Source organism: Phalacrocorax aristotelis, chromosome 2, assembly GCF_949628215.1.
Source record: "Phalacrocorax aristotelis chromosome 2, bGulAri2.1, whole genome shotgun sequence".
In the NCBI taxonomy this organism is placed as follows: Eukaryota; Metazoa; Chordata; class Aves; order Suliformes; family Phalacrocoracidae; genus Phalacrocorax; species Phalacrocorax aristotelis.
In genome coordinates this window covers 7788900-7805754 of record NC_134277.1, presented here as the reverse complement: position 1 = coordinate 7805754, position 16855 = coordinate 7788900, and the positions used below count along the sequence as shown (strand labels likewise).

The window sequence follows — 16855 nt, the reverse complement described above, 5'->3', positions numbered from 1 at the left end:
CTTCTGCTGCCTTCCCTGAGGGTGCATGAAACCTCTAAGTACTTAGGGTGATATTCTCCAAAGTATTTTGGTACCCATTTGTCTGTGAAATTAGTAATTTAGATGCTTACGTGCCTCTGGAAACACGGTTGTATAAGTAGTCAAATTGACAGGCTTTAATGTGGAAAAAATAATTTTGACTCTCTTTGGAAGTATTGGTGATGTTGCTTGTTCATATGATGGCTGCATTTGTTCCCAGAAGATAAAAAAAATGAAGGATAAAACCATGATGCCTTACTGTCTGAAATAGTTAGTGAATCCTTTCTTTTATAGCAGGGTCATATTAACGCTTGATTTTATGGGAAGTCAAAGTCCTGAAGTCTAGCAGCTGTAGGAGGATTTTGGCTTTGTTTTTCTTTTAAATGTGTCTCTAATCCTCAGAGCTGCAATGAAAAGTTTAAAAATATGACTGGAGGATCCAAGGTCATATATGGGATCTTAGAGGAATAAAGGAGAAAAATAACCCCACATTGTGGTACTATTTAAGTTATAAATATGCTTAAGGCAATATCATGGGCGGGGGGGAGAGGAGGAGGCTCATTTGTGTGGGGTTTTTTATGTTTACGAGTTCGGTCATACTTCATTTATGTTACTTCCTGAAGCTTATTTTACACTATCCACTATTATTCATATAAATAATCTACAAGAAGAAAAGGAATGAATTTAGATTTAAAAGACTAAATGTGGAAAATAAATTCTAATATTGTAGGAAACAATTCAGCATAAATAAGGAATATATGGTAGATTTTATTCTACCTCACATGTCTGTTAATTTAATAAAGAACAGTCAGGAGATCTGCTTCCTTACAATGCCTAGTGCTAAAATAGTGCTAAAATCCTTCTAAAGAAATTCTACCTTTTTTTTTCCCCCCTTATTTTTTAACTTTCAAGACCATACTAGCAATGAAAAATGTCGTGCCGGTTTTTTGACAGGCATGTTTATTAGTAATTTTCTCACTTGTTGATTCAAGGGGTTGATTGTTGGTCCCATTTTCCTTGGCAGCAGCACTTCATTGGCAGAAGAGTTTATATAAACGTTGGGGGAAAGGGGGTGTTCCAGACCCACTCTTCTCTTTTGGGGGGGCTCCCAGGCTGCCCCAGGCACCATTTACTGCCTGGGGGAATTCTGCTTCCTCTGCCCATGTGCCATTAATAACCCTTTGTGATCCGGTGACAAGGTTGTTAACCCCCGCAGTCTCATTTCTGGGTGTTTTCTTCCATGATGTCCTGTGGGAACCTATAGGACAGTTATGTATAACGTTAAAGAATTTATTTTTGTTTGATTCTGTGTGGTTTCAGAGAAGAGCTACAGACTCTATACCTGACCTAGCTTTGCTAAATCCTGAGAATTCCTTAAGGAGGGAAATAAATCTGAATTCTTGTATTTCTTGAAGATAGCCATCGTAATCCTATAGTTTTTCAGAAGATAAGATTTTCCTGGAGAACACTTCCCCTTCTCCCCATAATGCTTATAAATCATTGTTCTATAGAATCCCATATGATTTGTTAGAGGCAATTATGGTGTAGGTTCTGTGAATACATACGCGCACCACTTTGATCCCAGTGAAACTTTGTGTTTAGATGATGTGGCTGTAGCGGGCTCGGTCTAGTTGTCAAATTCAGGCGGTGTAAAATGGTGCAGGGCGTGTCAAGGGAAGAAGGGTCACTTCGAAAACAGAAGCTCCCATTTTGATCCAGAGTGTATGTTTGTTTCAATACGTATGGAAACCACGTCCTCTTTTAAGGCAAAGACATCTCTCTCTCTTTGCTGTCCAAAAATCTCAGCCCCGAATACAGGGGTGGCATTGGCACGGCTTCGCTCAGTAGCTGCACCGCGGTGCGCTCCCAAACGCGGCCACAGGTGAAGTGGATTCTGAAACCTTTTCATCTTCTGATACTCTGTAACGCCCAAATCCTTCGCCCGCGGGTGCCAACTGCCTCTTTTTGCTCGCCTGACTCTCCGTTCGCGTTTGAAGGCTTTTTGGAGGGAGGGAGCGGAAAAACCTATGTTGGCGAGTGGACTGGGGCCCCCTGGGCTTGGAATAAGTTCCCCGGCAGCAAAGGGGAGGGCAGCCCTGGGGTTTCTGCTGCGCGGGAGTGGTTGTGGCCGGGGGGCCGGGCCGCGCCCCGGGCCTGCCGCCATCCCGGGGCCGCCGCGGCGGCCGGGCCGGGCTCGGCAAAGCCGGGTTGCGCAAGGTCGCTGCTGGCCCGGAGGGCTGGGAAGGGGCTGCCTCCGGGGGGGGGGGGGGGGGAACGACCCTCCTTCGGGGCACGACCGGGAGAAATCCGGGCGGGAGGGAGGTGCGGAATCAGGCTGTGAGGTCGGGAGGGAAAGGAACCGCGCCGCCTTTGGGCGTTTTTGGCAAGGTGAAACCAAGCCTTTTCGCCCAGTCCCGTGCTCCAGCACCCCGGGGGATGCGGGCGCAGCCCCAGCTCCTCTCTCACCCCCCCCCACCCCCCCCAAAAGGGGCCGGCGGGGCGGCCCGGGGCGAGCGGCAGCCGGGGGGGTGGGCGGCGGGGCTGCGGCGCTCCCCGCACCCGCGGAGGGCTGCGGGGCTCGCCGCGGGGGAACGGCGGCGTGTGCTCGTTCTGCACTTCCTGGCGAGGCGGCCGGGGCTTTCGGCAGCGCCCGGGGAACCTCCTCCCGCCCCGGCCGGGCTCCCCGCGGGGCTCCGCCGGGCAGCGCCCGCCCAGCCCCGCATCCCCCGCGGGACACCCGCCCGCCTGCCGGGAGCCTCGCCCCAGCCCCTTCCCCTTCTCGGTTCTCGGGTTTTTGTGGCGTTTGGGTGGTTTTTGGGTTGCTGTCTCCCCCGCCCCCCCGCTCTTTCGGGGAGAGTGCGGCCGGGCTGGGCGAGGGGAAGGAAACTTTCTCACCCCCCCAGGATGCTCCGGATATTTTTGAAAGGGCGGAAGAGTGAGAAAGCAAGCAGCGTTTGAAAGGGCATCTCATGCTCTTGAGAAGGTCCCCCCGACACCTCACTGCTGGGATTAAAGGCCGGAGCTGGAGAAACTCCTCCCCTTCCCTCTGCTTCTCCCATCCTCCCCCCTCCCACTGCCCCCCCCCCATTTCCTAAGGCCATTTAAAAAAAAAAAAAAAAAAAAAAAAAGAAAATAAGGAGCCTGGAGTAACTGCGGCCGGTGGGACGGTGGGGAGAGGTGGAAGAGGAGCCTCCCTTCCCAGCTCCATCGCCCAGCACCACGCCTGGGTGAAGGGATGGGAAGCACTGCCATGGACAAGAAGAAAGATGCCTCCAGCAGCAGCAGCAGGAAAAGCTCCAGCCAGAAGAAACTCATGCTGCGAGTGCACATCCCCGTAAGTATCTCCTGGCTCTTCCTCCCCTCCGCAGCTGGGGCGGCTCGGGCGCCGGGGCATGTTTTGCTCTGACATGTAGTGCAGGGAGGGAGGTTTCCTACCGCTGAGGTCCGGAGTTCGGGGGATGCTGGGCTGGGGGGTGCAGCCCCTGCAACAAGCAAGTCCTCCGCAGCTGGGGTGGTTGGAGCATGGGGGGCTGCCCTGGCCTCTGCCCTCCGCCGTGCAGTGCTGGGAGCTCCGGGCGCCGTGTTTGTGGCACGGAGGAGCGAGGATAACCCCGGCTGCACCGCTGCTCCCTGCCCTGGGCTGAGGGTTTGGTTCGGCGTGACTCGTCCAGTTCGCCCGCAGACTCTCAGTCCGCTTTAGCAAAAGATCGCTTCACCCCCCAAATGCTGGTCTTGACATCCCCAAGTTTGGCTCCGGGAACTGTCCGTGCCTCGTGGCTGAATCCGAGTGTTTAACCTGACTCTTCCTTCTCTCAAGACTAATCCATATCTGAACTTCCCCGGGCTGGGGAAGCCAGAACTTGCTCAGATTTGGACACAAGCAGTCTGTTTATTGCCAAAAGAGCAGGGACAGTTGTATTGCCATAGTGGAGCAGACTAGTGAGCCATGCAGTCTCTTCACTGCCTCTGTTTTGGTTTGTATATTCACACTATAAAGAAACGTGCTAGAAACTATAGTATATAGAAACAGAATAACCTCAGACTGAAAGTTTCTCTCTATTCCCAGTGAGCACTAAAAGGCTGGCTGGCTCCGTCTTCAGAGTTTACATGCCTTTCAAAACTTTGATTATTGTTTTTCTTTGCTATTAGGGTGTTCTTGTTATCTGTGTAATTATTGAGGTTTTTTATTCTCAGTTGCGATGTGCTTTTGCTTTCAGAGCTTCTGGCAAGAAATGGCAGAGCCCTATATCTTTTTTCTGTGCAATCTGGGGTTTTTTTTGTTTTTATCTTTTAATTTATTTTTTTTAAATCTCATTATATAAAAGTGGGAAACAGTCCTACACATGTCTCTGCCAGGCTACCAGGGAGCAAAAAGATATTTCTGGTTCTAAGTTTTTCCTTTGTTTTAGGGAAGAATAAGAAGTCAAAGCAAATTTATTAGGTGTCTTGAGCGTGTGGAATAAAATGGAGGAGAATTACATGGCTCTTCTGCAGATTTCATTTTTCTCTGGAGAGGAATGCAAGCCCAGGAGCCTATGCCAAACTTCTGGAGCTCTGAGTGCATTCAGTACTAGGAGAAAAGGGTCTGTTTCTGCTAAAATGGGTGTTGTCTATACATTTGTGATGCGTGTTTTTAGGCAATAACCTTTGCCATGTTACCAGTAGTGCTTCACAATAGGAATGCAAAATACCAAGAAAATCAAACATAGCACACCAAAGCGTCACTCACCCTGTGCACCTTATTCCTTTCCACCCTGCTGCATTGTCTCTGCCATCTCTTTCCATCGCCCCCCACCCCCCGACTCAGTCTAGCCAGGAACCTCTGTGCAGCTGTTTCTCCACCTCTGCTCCAAGAAGCTGCATCTTCTGCCTGCTGAAGGTAGTTTGGGAGATGCTGTGGTTGCTGCAGGATTTTACAGGTGCTTTGAAATACCTTCCAACCACCAGATAACCCTGACCACACCAGTACTTACAGCAACTTTCCCCATTTTTTGGCTGTGAAGCTAAAGTGGAAAATGTGCTTGAGTAACTTGTCTGCATTTAAGCATTATTGACAGAGGAAGGCTAACGCTTTTTCCTAATTGCCTCCCTAGGTCCACAGACAACCTTTCTTCGTGAGTGTTGCCTTAGTTCTGTCTTGGATGGAACATCAGTAGTAGTGGGCCATAATTTTTCATGTTCATTAATCTCTTGGCTTCTTTGCTATGCAGTTTGTCACCTAGGCAGTGGTAGTCATTCAGATACAAGCCTGCAAATGCCTGATATCGCACTGAGGTTGACAGGAGTTTTATTGTTCACCCAGTTGGAAGTAATTCAAGATTTGGTAATGAGACAACACCTTGCATCCATCCTCTCCCTCCCCAGAATACAATCCTTCTGTTCCATTCTGCATCATTCTAGCATTCCTGAAATGGACTGTTGGGCCCACGATCTTCCAGGTTGTACTCGCATTTTTGGTGGTTTTCTTTTAGATGGCAGAGCTTAAATATGACTGTGCCATAAGAAAGAACATTTTTCTCATTCTCCTCATTTGACAGTGGAATCTGCATTTGAAAAGATCCATTTAGACTGTTTTTTTTTCTCTTTCATAACGTTTTCTTGGCTGTTGTTTTGAAGCATCATTCCTATTATTTCAGTGGCGCCTGTCAGTGTAGCTGTAGTTGTCAAGGGAGCTTTCACCAGACAGTAATTTTAATTTTGTTCATCCTCTTCTTTGTTTTGCTGTGAGATCATGTTTATTGCTGAGACATGTAATTCTTGCTCATTGAGATCTTCAAATTAGGAACAAGAGAAGGACTAACAAGGTCTGAGTAGGAGGAGAGAGAGGAGTCAATTCTGAAAGAGCAAGCAGGGACAGAAAGGTACTGTTGTGATGCAGGCTATCCTAAAACATATTTATTAGTCACGTGGAAATGCTGACTGAAAAAGTAATGAGAAGTACTGTGCAAAAAAAAGGTGAATAATGCAAAATACACTACAATTAAGTTGGAGGATTGTGGAATAATAGGCATGTCTGAAAAGAAAGTTGTATGCTTTTCTTCTCTCTCCCACATATTTTTATTTTGGGGGTTTGCCTGTGACAGTGGGAAAAAATGGATCCATTTAAGAAAGTTGGTTTTGTGTCTTGCAACACTCCAGGGCATTTCTCAGGTACATCCTTCTCAAGGAAGAACACGACACGATACAAAAATTCTGGAAACACTCTATTTTCACTTTCTTTCTGTGCTCAGTCTCCTTTGGCACGTGTGGGTGGTACCCAACCCTTGCTTCTGGGAATAGTGGTAGACCACTAAGTTCCTGTCAGTTGGGGTTCCTAGCTGCTCTCAACTTGTCATTCAGTAGCCAAGAGTAAAGTGGGGGCCACTGTGTTCCGTTAGCGTGGCAGGGAAGTATGTGCTAAATTGCTGGACTGATTGAACAACTTTTTGTTTTGTTTGTCGTTTTCTTTGCAAATACACAACTGACCACCAAACTAGTAACTTAGATGGACGATAATATAATTGCAGGAGCCTTTGTAAAGTAGAGGTCATATCAACTTTCATCTGAAGTCTTGAAATTAGAGATGCCTAAATGGAACTTTCTGGTCCAAATGTCTTTGAAAGCTGCAACAGATTCGAACAGAAACCTTTGTTCTCTAGATGCATCACATCTGTAATACAAAGACATTAGCATTATAAAATTCCTTTTTAAGCCATTAGAAGTTAATGCTTGCACATTGCTTTGAACATTTTAAAACTCTCTTCTAAGATGGGATGCAATTGTCTGCTGAGTAGGAGCTCACAGCAGTGAGATCAGTATGTTCTTTTGTCATCTTGCAAAATTGATCTGTTCTAATGTTAACGTTACCATTGTAATCCCGTGTTGCTGCAAAGAAAAAAAGAAAAAAAAAGAAAAAAGGAGAGATTCTGCTCTTGCTTACTTTGAATTTCATCTGGGATAATTCAGTCAGGGCCAGCAAAGATATGTTGTATTTACACTTGTGCAACTGAGGGCAGAACCTGTCTCAAGAGCTTCGCCATGGCAAGTGCCAAGCACCTGCTGCTCCCAGCAGGTGGAAATTGCAGAACCTTGGCACTTCCTTGGATTTTTCCCGAGTACATCACAAGGTGACTTTTTATTCAAAAGAACAAAGAGATTTTTTCACAGTAAGGACAAAAATAACATCTGCAAATGAACATAAAAACATCTTTCAGTTCAGTGAAGTGGCTGTTGCCTCTGGTACTTCAGCCCTGACAACAGAGTTGATGCACTAGAAGGACACTCTTGGAGATTGTGATCCTTTATTTTCAATATTACACAGACAAACACCTCTGCACACTTTCTTCCATTTCTTTGTCAACCTCTATGATTTTGAACAGACTCTTCAGTGTGCAAATTTATTGCTGTTTCCAGGCCTGTTGTTATGTCGGGATGCCAGGCTGAAACATCAGATGGCTTAAATATTTCTTACCCGATAGATGACAATGATGTTCTGACAGCTAGTGTTGGCTCAGGCTCTGCCCCTCCATCTTGCTTTCCACACTTGCAAAGTCATTAATGGCTGCATGCCTAATAAATCACTGTGAAATCATTTTGTTCTGCCACAGTTTTTGCAGGGTGCTTCTTGTCTCCTGGTAATTGCTGGGTGGGCTGTTGAGACCAGCACTTCAGTCTAGGGATCACTTTAGGAAGCTGCAGACGAGGAATAGGCTGGTTAATTCATTCAAAGGGGATGAAGGAATCAGCTTCCAATGTGATACAGGAATGAAAAAAATATTTTCTTGGGAAAAGGAGGTGGGTGGAGAGGGAAACAAAGGAGAGAGAAATGTTTCCCTAAAATCAAATCTGCAACTGTCCTCCCCCTTGGTCTCATAGGGCAGACTCTGAGTTGTCCTGAGCCTCTGTGGCCTTGAAGTTTAAATTTGGATTCCCCCCTAAAGGGCTGATATATTAAGGATCTGAAAGAGCAAGAGGTATTTCCTCAGGAGTGTTGAGATTGCACTTTGAATCTCTCTGAAGGAAAATGAAAGGATTCATGTCTGCAGTCATAATAGCTGCCACTGTAATTAAGGAAGCTCTTAGTCTTTTTTATTTTAAAGCACAACACAAACTGATCATCAGCATATTGAAAAGTACTTTAAAACATCACTTTTTCTGGTAGGAGATTCCACTCCTAAACGGTCTCATCCAACCTGTGAGCCTGTGAGGTCTGTGGGGTCAGAGGAATGTGAATTTCCTTGGAGGAATGTCATGAATCTGGAAGGAACCTCATAGAAATGTGGATGGTGAGACTTTTGGCCTCAGGGAAGGTTACTCACACTGTGCTTCTATTGGGAATTACTGAAACAGAAGAAAATGTCACACTTCTAGAGGGATCAGGAGCAAAGTGGAAAGTCGTGATCTCTACCTGGGAGGCTCCAGTGCCTCTTCACAGACCTGCAAGGTTCAGCTTATGCCCAGTTTCACCTGGGCACCACATTGTATTCAAGGGTGCTCCTCAGATATGACCAAAAGCAGAATTTGACCCTGAAGACAGGGTTCAACAACCATTTTGTTGATGATGTACAGATAGTCATGGAAGTAGGTTGGTGTGCCTGCGTGCTGTCTTGTCTTGGCTACTGGGAATAGAAAGGAACCAAAACTGTGTCAGCATGGCTGTTGGTAGACCAAATTATGGACATTCATGTTGAGTGAAGTACCACATATAATCGTTTGAAGAAGAGCTGAATTTATATCAAAAGGCATCCCATGCCTAGGGAATAATGAAAAAGCAGAGTTTGTTACATGAGAAATGAAGCATCAAGGGGGCAATCTCTTTAGCAAGGCCTGTTGTGACAGGACAAGGGGTAATGGTTTTAATCGAAAGGAGGGTAGATTTAGACTGGGTATTTTTTACAATGACAGTGGTGAAGTGTTGGAATGGGTTGCCCAGAGAGGTAGTGGAAACTGGAAACATTCAAGGCCAGGTTGGACGGGGCTCTGAGCAACCTGATCTAGTGGAAGATGTCCCTGCTCACTGCAGGGTGGTTGGACTAGATGGCCTCTAAAGGTTCCTTCCAACCCAAACCGTTCTATGATTCTAAGGAAGACATCAGTAGCAGACAGGAGATGTCACGAAGTAGTCTGTCTGGCATAGAAATAGCCCCTTTGTGGGCTATGTTACCCTGGACTGATCATCAGGCTTTGACAATTAGCCTGCTTTCAGGGCCTGATCTGGTTGCAGAGGACTGCTGTCTCAATTTTCTGCTATTTTTTGCAGTGTAGACACACTGGAGAAAGCGTTAGGGCCTAACAAATAGGGAGAGTTATGCATGTCTTCAAAGTCAGAAAGAAAAAAAGCAGCTCGAATGTATCTTGAATGGAGTATGTTTTTTTCTCCTGGAAAGGAGAACTTATTTATGTGCATGAATATAAGGTGCCATCAACACATATTATTGGTGGTTTGGTGTTATAGTGCTATGCTACTACTGAACTATTTCTAGTACTAGCAGTGAGTTCAAACAGCGATGTACACGACAACTTCTGCTGCAGAATGATTTTTGTGTTTATTCTTTAGGTAGTTGTAGAAACTGGAATATAATGCTTCCATTTAATGTTTGCTTCTGTAAGACTCTCTTAAATTTTTTGCATATAACTCCATATGAAATCTTTAAATCATGAAAGCATTATTTACACGGTACTTCAGTTTTTGACATTGAGGATTCATAGAATGGTATGTAGCGTCCTTTAAATTTTCATATAATTTAGCATGACAGTAAATTACATTATGTAAGCATGACTTACTGGGATGCACAGCAAATGCATTGCAATATGTGTTTCATGGTTGTCATTTATATCACACACTGTGATTGTTCAGACCTTATGGTCCTTATTGCAAAGGGTGCCTGTGACCTTCTGCTCCAAAAACAGAACCTATGTCATGTGCTGAAGACTTAATCTATTTTTGCCATCAGAGTGATAGAGCTATATGCCTTTTTTAAGCTGCTGGAGAACACATTCATAGATCTGGAGTTTCATTAGGAGGAAAAGTGTGTGTTACAAGCATTATCTGCCACATTATGAAGCCTTTATCATCATTTATTCACAACAGGCATTGTGCAATTTTCAGTCAGTAATGCTGCTGGAACAACAAAAATAAGAAAATACTCTTCTTCTCCAAGCTGAAGAAAGAAAAGCTACTTAGAGTGGCCAGAGTGCTGGCTTACAGCACTACAAAACACAGGATTTTCCTCCTGACTTGTAGACTTACTAGTGGTCTTTCATAAAAGACCAAAGTTTGGATCTGCTTTGTGGAAGCTACGTGCCTGTTGGTTCCTTTGGAAGAGTTTGGAATCATATTTTCTGTGGAATTAGAGAAATCAATACTTGGTGAGCTAGAATAGGGGTAAAATTTGAATCCAAGCATGAAGAAACACTTAAATGAAGACAAGTTCTCCATAGAAAAGGCCTAGCTGTAAGAACGTGATGGGCTAAAAACGTGCCATTAGCATTGCCTATAGCCTGACTAGTGGAAGAAATGGATTGTTACTTACATGCCACTTATTTTGAATGGATTCTACATGGAAAATAGGAAGGACACCTGGAATTATGCACAGAATCCTGAAGCATATCATGATGATTCTATTTTTATTACCTAGCCATAACCTTTGACAGGTTTCCACAGTTTTGGGACTATTCTATGCCTTTAAATAGTTGTGCTTTTAATATGTTTGCCAAGCTTGTGTTGTCTTGCTTTTGGTGACGTGGCCTTTAAAAGGTGTAACAGCTAACAAGCACTTTTACAGAATCATGGAATAGTTGAGGTTGGAAGAGACCTCTGGAGATTGTCTAGTCCAATCCTCCTGCTGACCTTGTCATCAGCTAGAGCAGGTTGCTCAGGACTGTGTCCATCAGCTTTTGAATATGTCCAAGGATGGAGATTGCACACTTCAGCTCGGAAGCAATGCATTTGGGCAAGCAAAAGCTCCTCGAGACTAAATATTGTTCAGCCACTACACAGGCACGTAGAATTTAACTCCACAGTTAGTTGGATCTTGTCCCAAAAGCATCGTGTCCATCTGGGGAGTGAAACTGGACTTGGCCATATAGTGCAGAGACTGACGGGAAGAGCCTGCTCTGAGATGGCAGTTGAAACTGGGTGCACAATACACCCAAGGCTTGCAGAAGAAAGGGACAGTAAGGAAGAGAGGAAAAAAAAGTGCTTTGTCAGTGTTATCACAACATGTATGGGAGTTTGCCAGCTTCTCGGTAGAGCATTGCGTCTTCTGGAATGTGGTTTTCATCACGCGTTGTCATTCCTTTTGCATAAATTAATTACAGGGGGATTTGTTGTTACGGAGTATTAATCATGGCTTCTGTGTTGGAAGTGTGATCTAAACCTAGAGGCATGAGGAAAGACAGTTCAAGGATAGGAACACTAAATCATCACCTAGCTGTCTGAATCTCTATCTGCTGTATTGCCTGAGGTTGGGCAGAGGAGAGTCCTTGATATAAGCTTTGCATTGCTGAATGGCTGAAGCTTGAGATCCACAAAGAATAAAATTTTAAAGTATCAGTCTGCCACACTGAAACACCTTATGGGGTGTTCTTTCCATCCATGACTGAATGCCATTGAGCTAGGTGTCTATGCATGCATAAGGACACGTATGTCAGCAAAGACAAACGCTTTGAAGAACTTAAAGCCTTGATAGATGTTATAGACAGGAGGTAGGTAAGAGGAAATGACATTGCCCCTGCAGTACTGACATTCAAGCAGATGGTTGGAGTTTAAGCAACTTCATCCGTGTTGCACTGGAGTGTGACAGCTGGTTTCATGAAGTCTTGAGACCTAGTTCACTTATCTTAACTATAAGCCCAACCTTTTTCCTATGCTCTTTGTCCAATAAGGATCCATGTATGAACTCAACCTAAGTCAGCAGTGATGGAAAGTATTTTTCCTTTTGCTTTTTGAAAATATGTATGAAGTGAAAGGATTCCAGTCTAATGTCTACAGATAGTCATGCTGTGTCCAAAAATAACACTTAGGACTGTTTTCGCAGTCTGACTAGGAAAAGCAAGGATTAAGGATATCAGATAAATTAGAGGAGACTGTATTAACTACCAGCATTAAAAGTGGTACTTCAATGAGCGTGCCTAATTATCACACCCTCCATGTGGTTCCTGTTGTTATTGAAAATTGGGAAACATTAGTCTTTTCTTTTCTGGATAGCTGGTGGCACACCAGTTGTAGAGTTCTTGAAACAAGGCAGCTGCAGCCATTTAGCATGTAGTCATCTATAAACTCAAGAAGATGGGGTTTGGGACATCTGAAACAACAGCACTTTACCAGCCACGTTGAACGAGCACCCTCCAAAGAGTCTGCAGGCATCCTGTCTCCATTTCTGCACTCCGCTGACTTGTCCTTCTAGTTGCTTGAGCTGGGCATTCCCCAATACTGCTGCCAGCTAGTGCAGGAGAGAGAATACCAGCATGGTCTCAACACTATTCTTCTTGGATACTCCTTCCACTAATGCTAGATCAAGTCTACATTTTTCTGGGAAAATGGAGAGCTTTTGCTGCCTGAAAAGTTGAGCCAACATTATTCATACACATAAGATTTATAGCCTGAAATGAATAGGAGGTAGAAGATGTTATTCAGCTGTTCTCTTTGCCCTTTTATTTACCTAGTTGGTGTTAAAGGTAAATGCTAATTTAATACACTTCTTTTAGATGGGTGATGATTAATTATACATTTTCCTTATATTTTTTATGTTTTTGAGAATGACTGTATGCGCTCTAAGCTATGCGGTGGCAGGAGGGTACATGCCAGCATTTTTCCAGTAATTCAAAAACTGCAATTACTTCAATTCTTTTTTCTGTATTGTGTACTTAGAGTTCTGGCTCCTTTCACTGTGGCAGACCTGTGGAGGCATCATCAGTTGGCATGCAAAAGTTGCTGTTAAATGAATTTCTGATTTTTAGCTGTAAAACACTGAAGCCAGTAAAAGAGGAAACATGCCTTACAGTAGTGGACTAATCTCCTTTACTTAGTAAAACAAAAATGTTTTTCACCCAGTATTCATCAGCTGTCCTGATGAACCTCAACCAATAGTTCACAGAATCACAGAATGGTAGTGGTTGGAAGGGATCTCTGGAGGGAGAGCTTGAGCAGGGACACCCAGAGCAGGGGGCACAGGACCGCGTCCAGGCAGGGTGTGAATGTCTCCAGGGAAGGGACCCCACAGCCTCCCTGGGCAGCCTGTGCCCCTGCTCTGGCACCCGCACAGGAAAGAAGTTTTTCCTCATAGTTACCAAGGCAAAACAAGCTGCTCTTCACCACTTGGCTTCATTAACAGACTACATGCATCCTCCTGCCCACCACAATGCTTTACAACATCTTATTACTAACTATGATAACTTACATTATCTTAGTTAGCCAACATGTTTTATTTTCATGGTGTACATTGTCAGATAAAACAAGTCAGTGGTAACTTGGTAAGCCTTGGTATCTCATTCACTTTTGATGTCCATCTGTCTATAATCTGAGATCCAAAAATCTGCGAACAACAGATGACTAGATGACTCAAGTTTACTTGAAATGCCATTCTTCTTTCTTTAGAAAAAAAAATAGGTGCTAAGAGCCTAGTAGTTCAGAGAGATGGGATTTTCAAAAGAATGTAGGTACATTGGGTCCCTTTGCAGCATCTGAAGATTCTACTAGTCCACTTGTGTCAGGATATCCTTAAATATATTTGAAAATGGAGCTTTACATCTTTCAAGCTTTCAAGATGCCATTCTTCCCCCTCTGCTACTTATACCTGTATGACAAAACAGAAGCTGATTTTCCTACTTTTCCGCTCCCACTAACATTCTCTTACACCTGATAGCTAAAATGGGAGAAACACCCCAAAAAAACCCAAGTCAGAAGCTTGTTTTTTATGGAACAGAGATTGAAAGTAATACTAGGAAGGAATTTGGGAAGAGATAAATAGCAGCTGTTCTCTTGATGATAAAGACTGAAACTAATACTGATACTTCGTGCAGTGCAATTTGTTGTGACACATGACGAAGTCTATGTACGACCTTATGTTTGACTGAGAACGACCACATATGATCACATTATATATGACTATATATGATAAAGACTGCAGAAAGAAATCCTTTTCTGTTCCCTTCAACTGTTCAATGTAGCTTGAGAAAAAGCTCCATCATTGGAGAGGGATTTTTATTTATCTATTTATTACTTGTGTAAACTTCTAAAATTTTGAGAACTACTGTAGGCATTTATTGTGTTCAGACTCACTGTGGATAGTTATTTCAAATGTACTTTCAAATATAAATGTTTTAAAAGGAAAAATGTATTTCACCACCATGATCTGCATGTACTTTTTGTCAGCATGTTTATGAAGCAGAGGTATTTGGGTGTAAAGTTATTTGAAGTTCTGCAGGTCAGTGTCAATATTGCTTTGTGGGCTGCTGCTTGCTGAGGCCACTGGAGAGAGACAGGAGGGCACAGGCTAGTAAGAAGCTGATGGAGTAGCCAACTTAGTATTTGAAATTTCTCTATACAAAGGAGTTGTAAAACAAGCTTTTAGCCTTGACTGTGTTTGGGTTGAAGTAACTGAGAAAGAGGCACACATGTAAAAGCGAAGGCTGGTAGTATCAATGGCAGTGATCAGTATATGCACTTTAACAGATGAGTGTTGGAACACACAGGCTGAACATCTGGGGACATATGTCTGGGGATCGCCTTCTCCTGGAAGAACAGTAAAATCTAATTTCTCTGGACTTTAGCAACAAAATGAGAAGAAATATTAAGTATACACTCTAAGGAAACATCCATTTTCAGAGAAGATTTTTCTAAGAGTTCATTTCCGGAGAGCAATAGGTACCTTTGATTATGTTTTATGGTCCTGAATGTTCTGTGCACTTGGCTAGGTTAATTTAAAGAACATGAAAGGACACAAGTGCAGAGCTGGTGTGTGTGAAGGGAAGCTGCCCTGTGTGCAGCTGTTTACTATAAACTGAACATATTCAGTGTGTATGTACGAGCTGGCAAATTGCTCTTGTTGCAGAGAAATGAACTGTGATGGAAAATGCAATAGATAGTTAATTATTTCAGGAAAAAAAACATGTTATTAATACACGTTTTCCTGATGTTAAACCATCTGGATTTAGTTTCTAGTTGTACTAAGATTATTTTCAATTGCATATCCTGTGTTTTAATGTCACAAAACAAATAGAACAACGAGCTGACTTTGTATCTTGACCTTTAAGCTGTTTTTATTTCTGGTGGGGCTTGGGGTTTTTTTTGGTTTAGAAGACTAAGTAATTTAAAGTCCAATCACCTGGGGTATTGTGCTAAGAGATTAACGCGTATTAATTTGAGTCCTACTGTCCCAGATAGTTGTAACCAGAGCTAACTTTCTTCTTTTTTGTCTCTGTCTGCTTCCCTGCATACGGCCGTTGTTGTAGAAGGCCTCCAAGTCATGTCATGTCAAATAATGCATGGTCTTCAGAGCTCACTGGGGGAGAGAAAAATCTGGGAACAATGCGAACAGGCACAGCCAGGCACTTCCACTAATTGTTGATGTGGACGATGGAATACAAAAGCAGAAGGAGGGAGGGGGGAATAGAAATGTGGCTTGGTGTGGAAGCGACTGTGTAAAAACAAATATGCCTGGGCTTGCTCATTGGGAATGTACATGTTACACAGGAGAACTCCCACAACAGGAATCCTCTGCTTTATTCTGCCCCTGCCAGATAATTTCAGAAGGTTTCTTTTTTTATTTATTTACCTCTAGAGGCTTTCTTGGCTATTTGGGGATGTGGACGTCAGCAGCCATGAATTGTAACAGGTAGTGGCAATTTACTGCTGACCTAGGTTGAAGTTATCTGTTAATTTTTGGTTCTAGTTATTTGGTATTGCCTAAATATTAAGAATGGGAAATTTAAATAAATTAATAATGTAACATGCTGGTGGCATTTCAAAATATACTCTGCTGAAGTGGAGTTAAATATTTAAGTGACTCTCCTTCTGTTATCTAAGCCAAAGGAAGCTGAAGTGCTTTGTAGATCAATTATATAGAATAAATAAAATAGAATTAAATTACATGTTTGGGTTTTTTTATTCAAAATGAAAATCAGAATTTCCTCTCAGGAACTGTTGTGCAGAAATACCTACACTGTATTTTTCTTAAACTCTGAAAAATATCAGGTAAAGACAGCGATGACGGGATGACCATTTGGTAGGATGAAGCTTTATCCTACAGGATGGGAGCTATATGAAAGTATGAGCAATTGAAACTTAAGTTAGTAAAGTTAATGCGAGTCACAAGGTAAAATGAATAGATTTATACTTTATCACACATTGGAACTTTAGCTACACAGGGAAGCTACCAGCCCATGCTGGTCATCGTCCCCTGGCGATGAAAAGACTCCTTACATCAAGGAAACAGCAAGCACAAGCAATGCACAGGGCACTTGCACGTTCATCTGTGCCTGAAAGATCATCATACGTATGCTGAAAAGTAGATATTTCTGCAGCGAAACACAACAGCTGCAATTAGTAATCAGCACAATGCAACGCAATTGGTAAAAATCCAAATGCTTACTTTATCCATTTACTAAATGAATCACAAATGCCTCACTGAACCCAGAACTATTATGGAGGCAAGAGGAAAGGGAATAGCCGGCAAAACCACCAATTTGTTGATTATATAATGGACCTATCATTAGTAACTTGATTATGCCAATGCACTTGCTTTCTCTCCAAGACAGATACTTGTTCCTACCAGGCCTGATTGATCTTGAAAAGCAGTCTGATTATGCCAGAGTGTGTTTTAAATGGAAAATGATAACAGCGTTAAGGAAGATGGAA

At 43.2% G+C, this 16855-nt stretch overlaps 1 protein-coding gene across 2 annotated transcripts in view; it reads left to right on the top strand.

The window, feature by feature from the left end:
* The first annotated feature begins 2972 nt into the window (after window positions 1-2972).
* The window catches only part of PRKAG2 (protein kinase AMP-activated non-catalytic subunit gamma 2), a 231560-nt gene continuing 217677 nt past the window's right edge, over window positions 2973-16855 (top strand). For both annotated transcript variants that reach the window (XM_075082282.1, XM_075082286.1), the window contains exon 1: window positions 2973-3352. In XM_075082282.1, coding sequence (XP_074938383.1) covers window positions 3254-3352 — 99 coding nt within the window. In that variant the 5' untranslated portion in view covers window positions 2973-3253. The remainder of the gene's footprint in view (window positions 3353-16855) is intronic.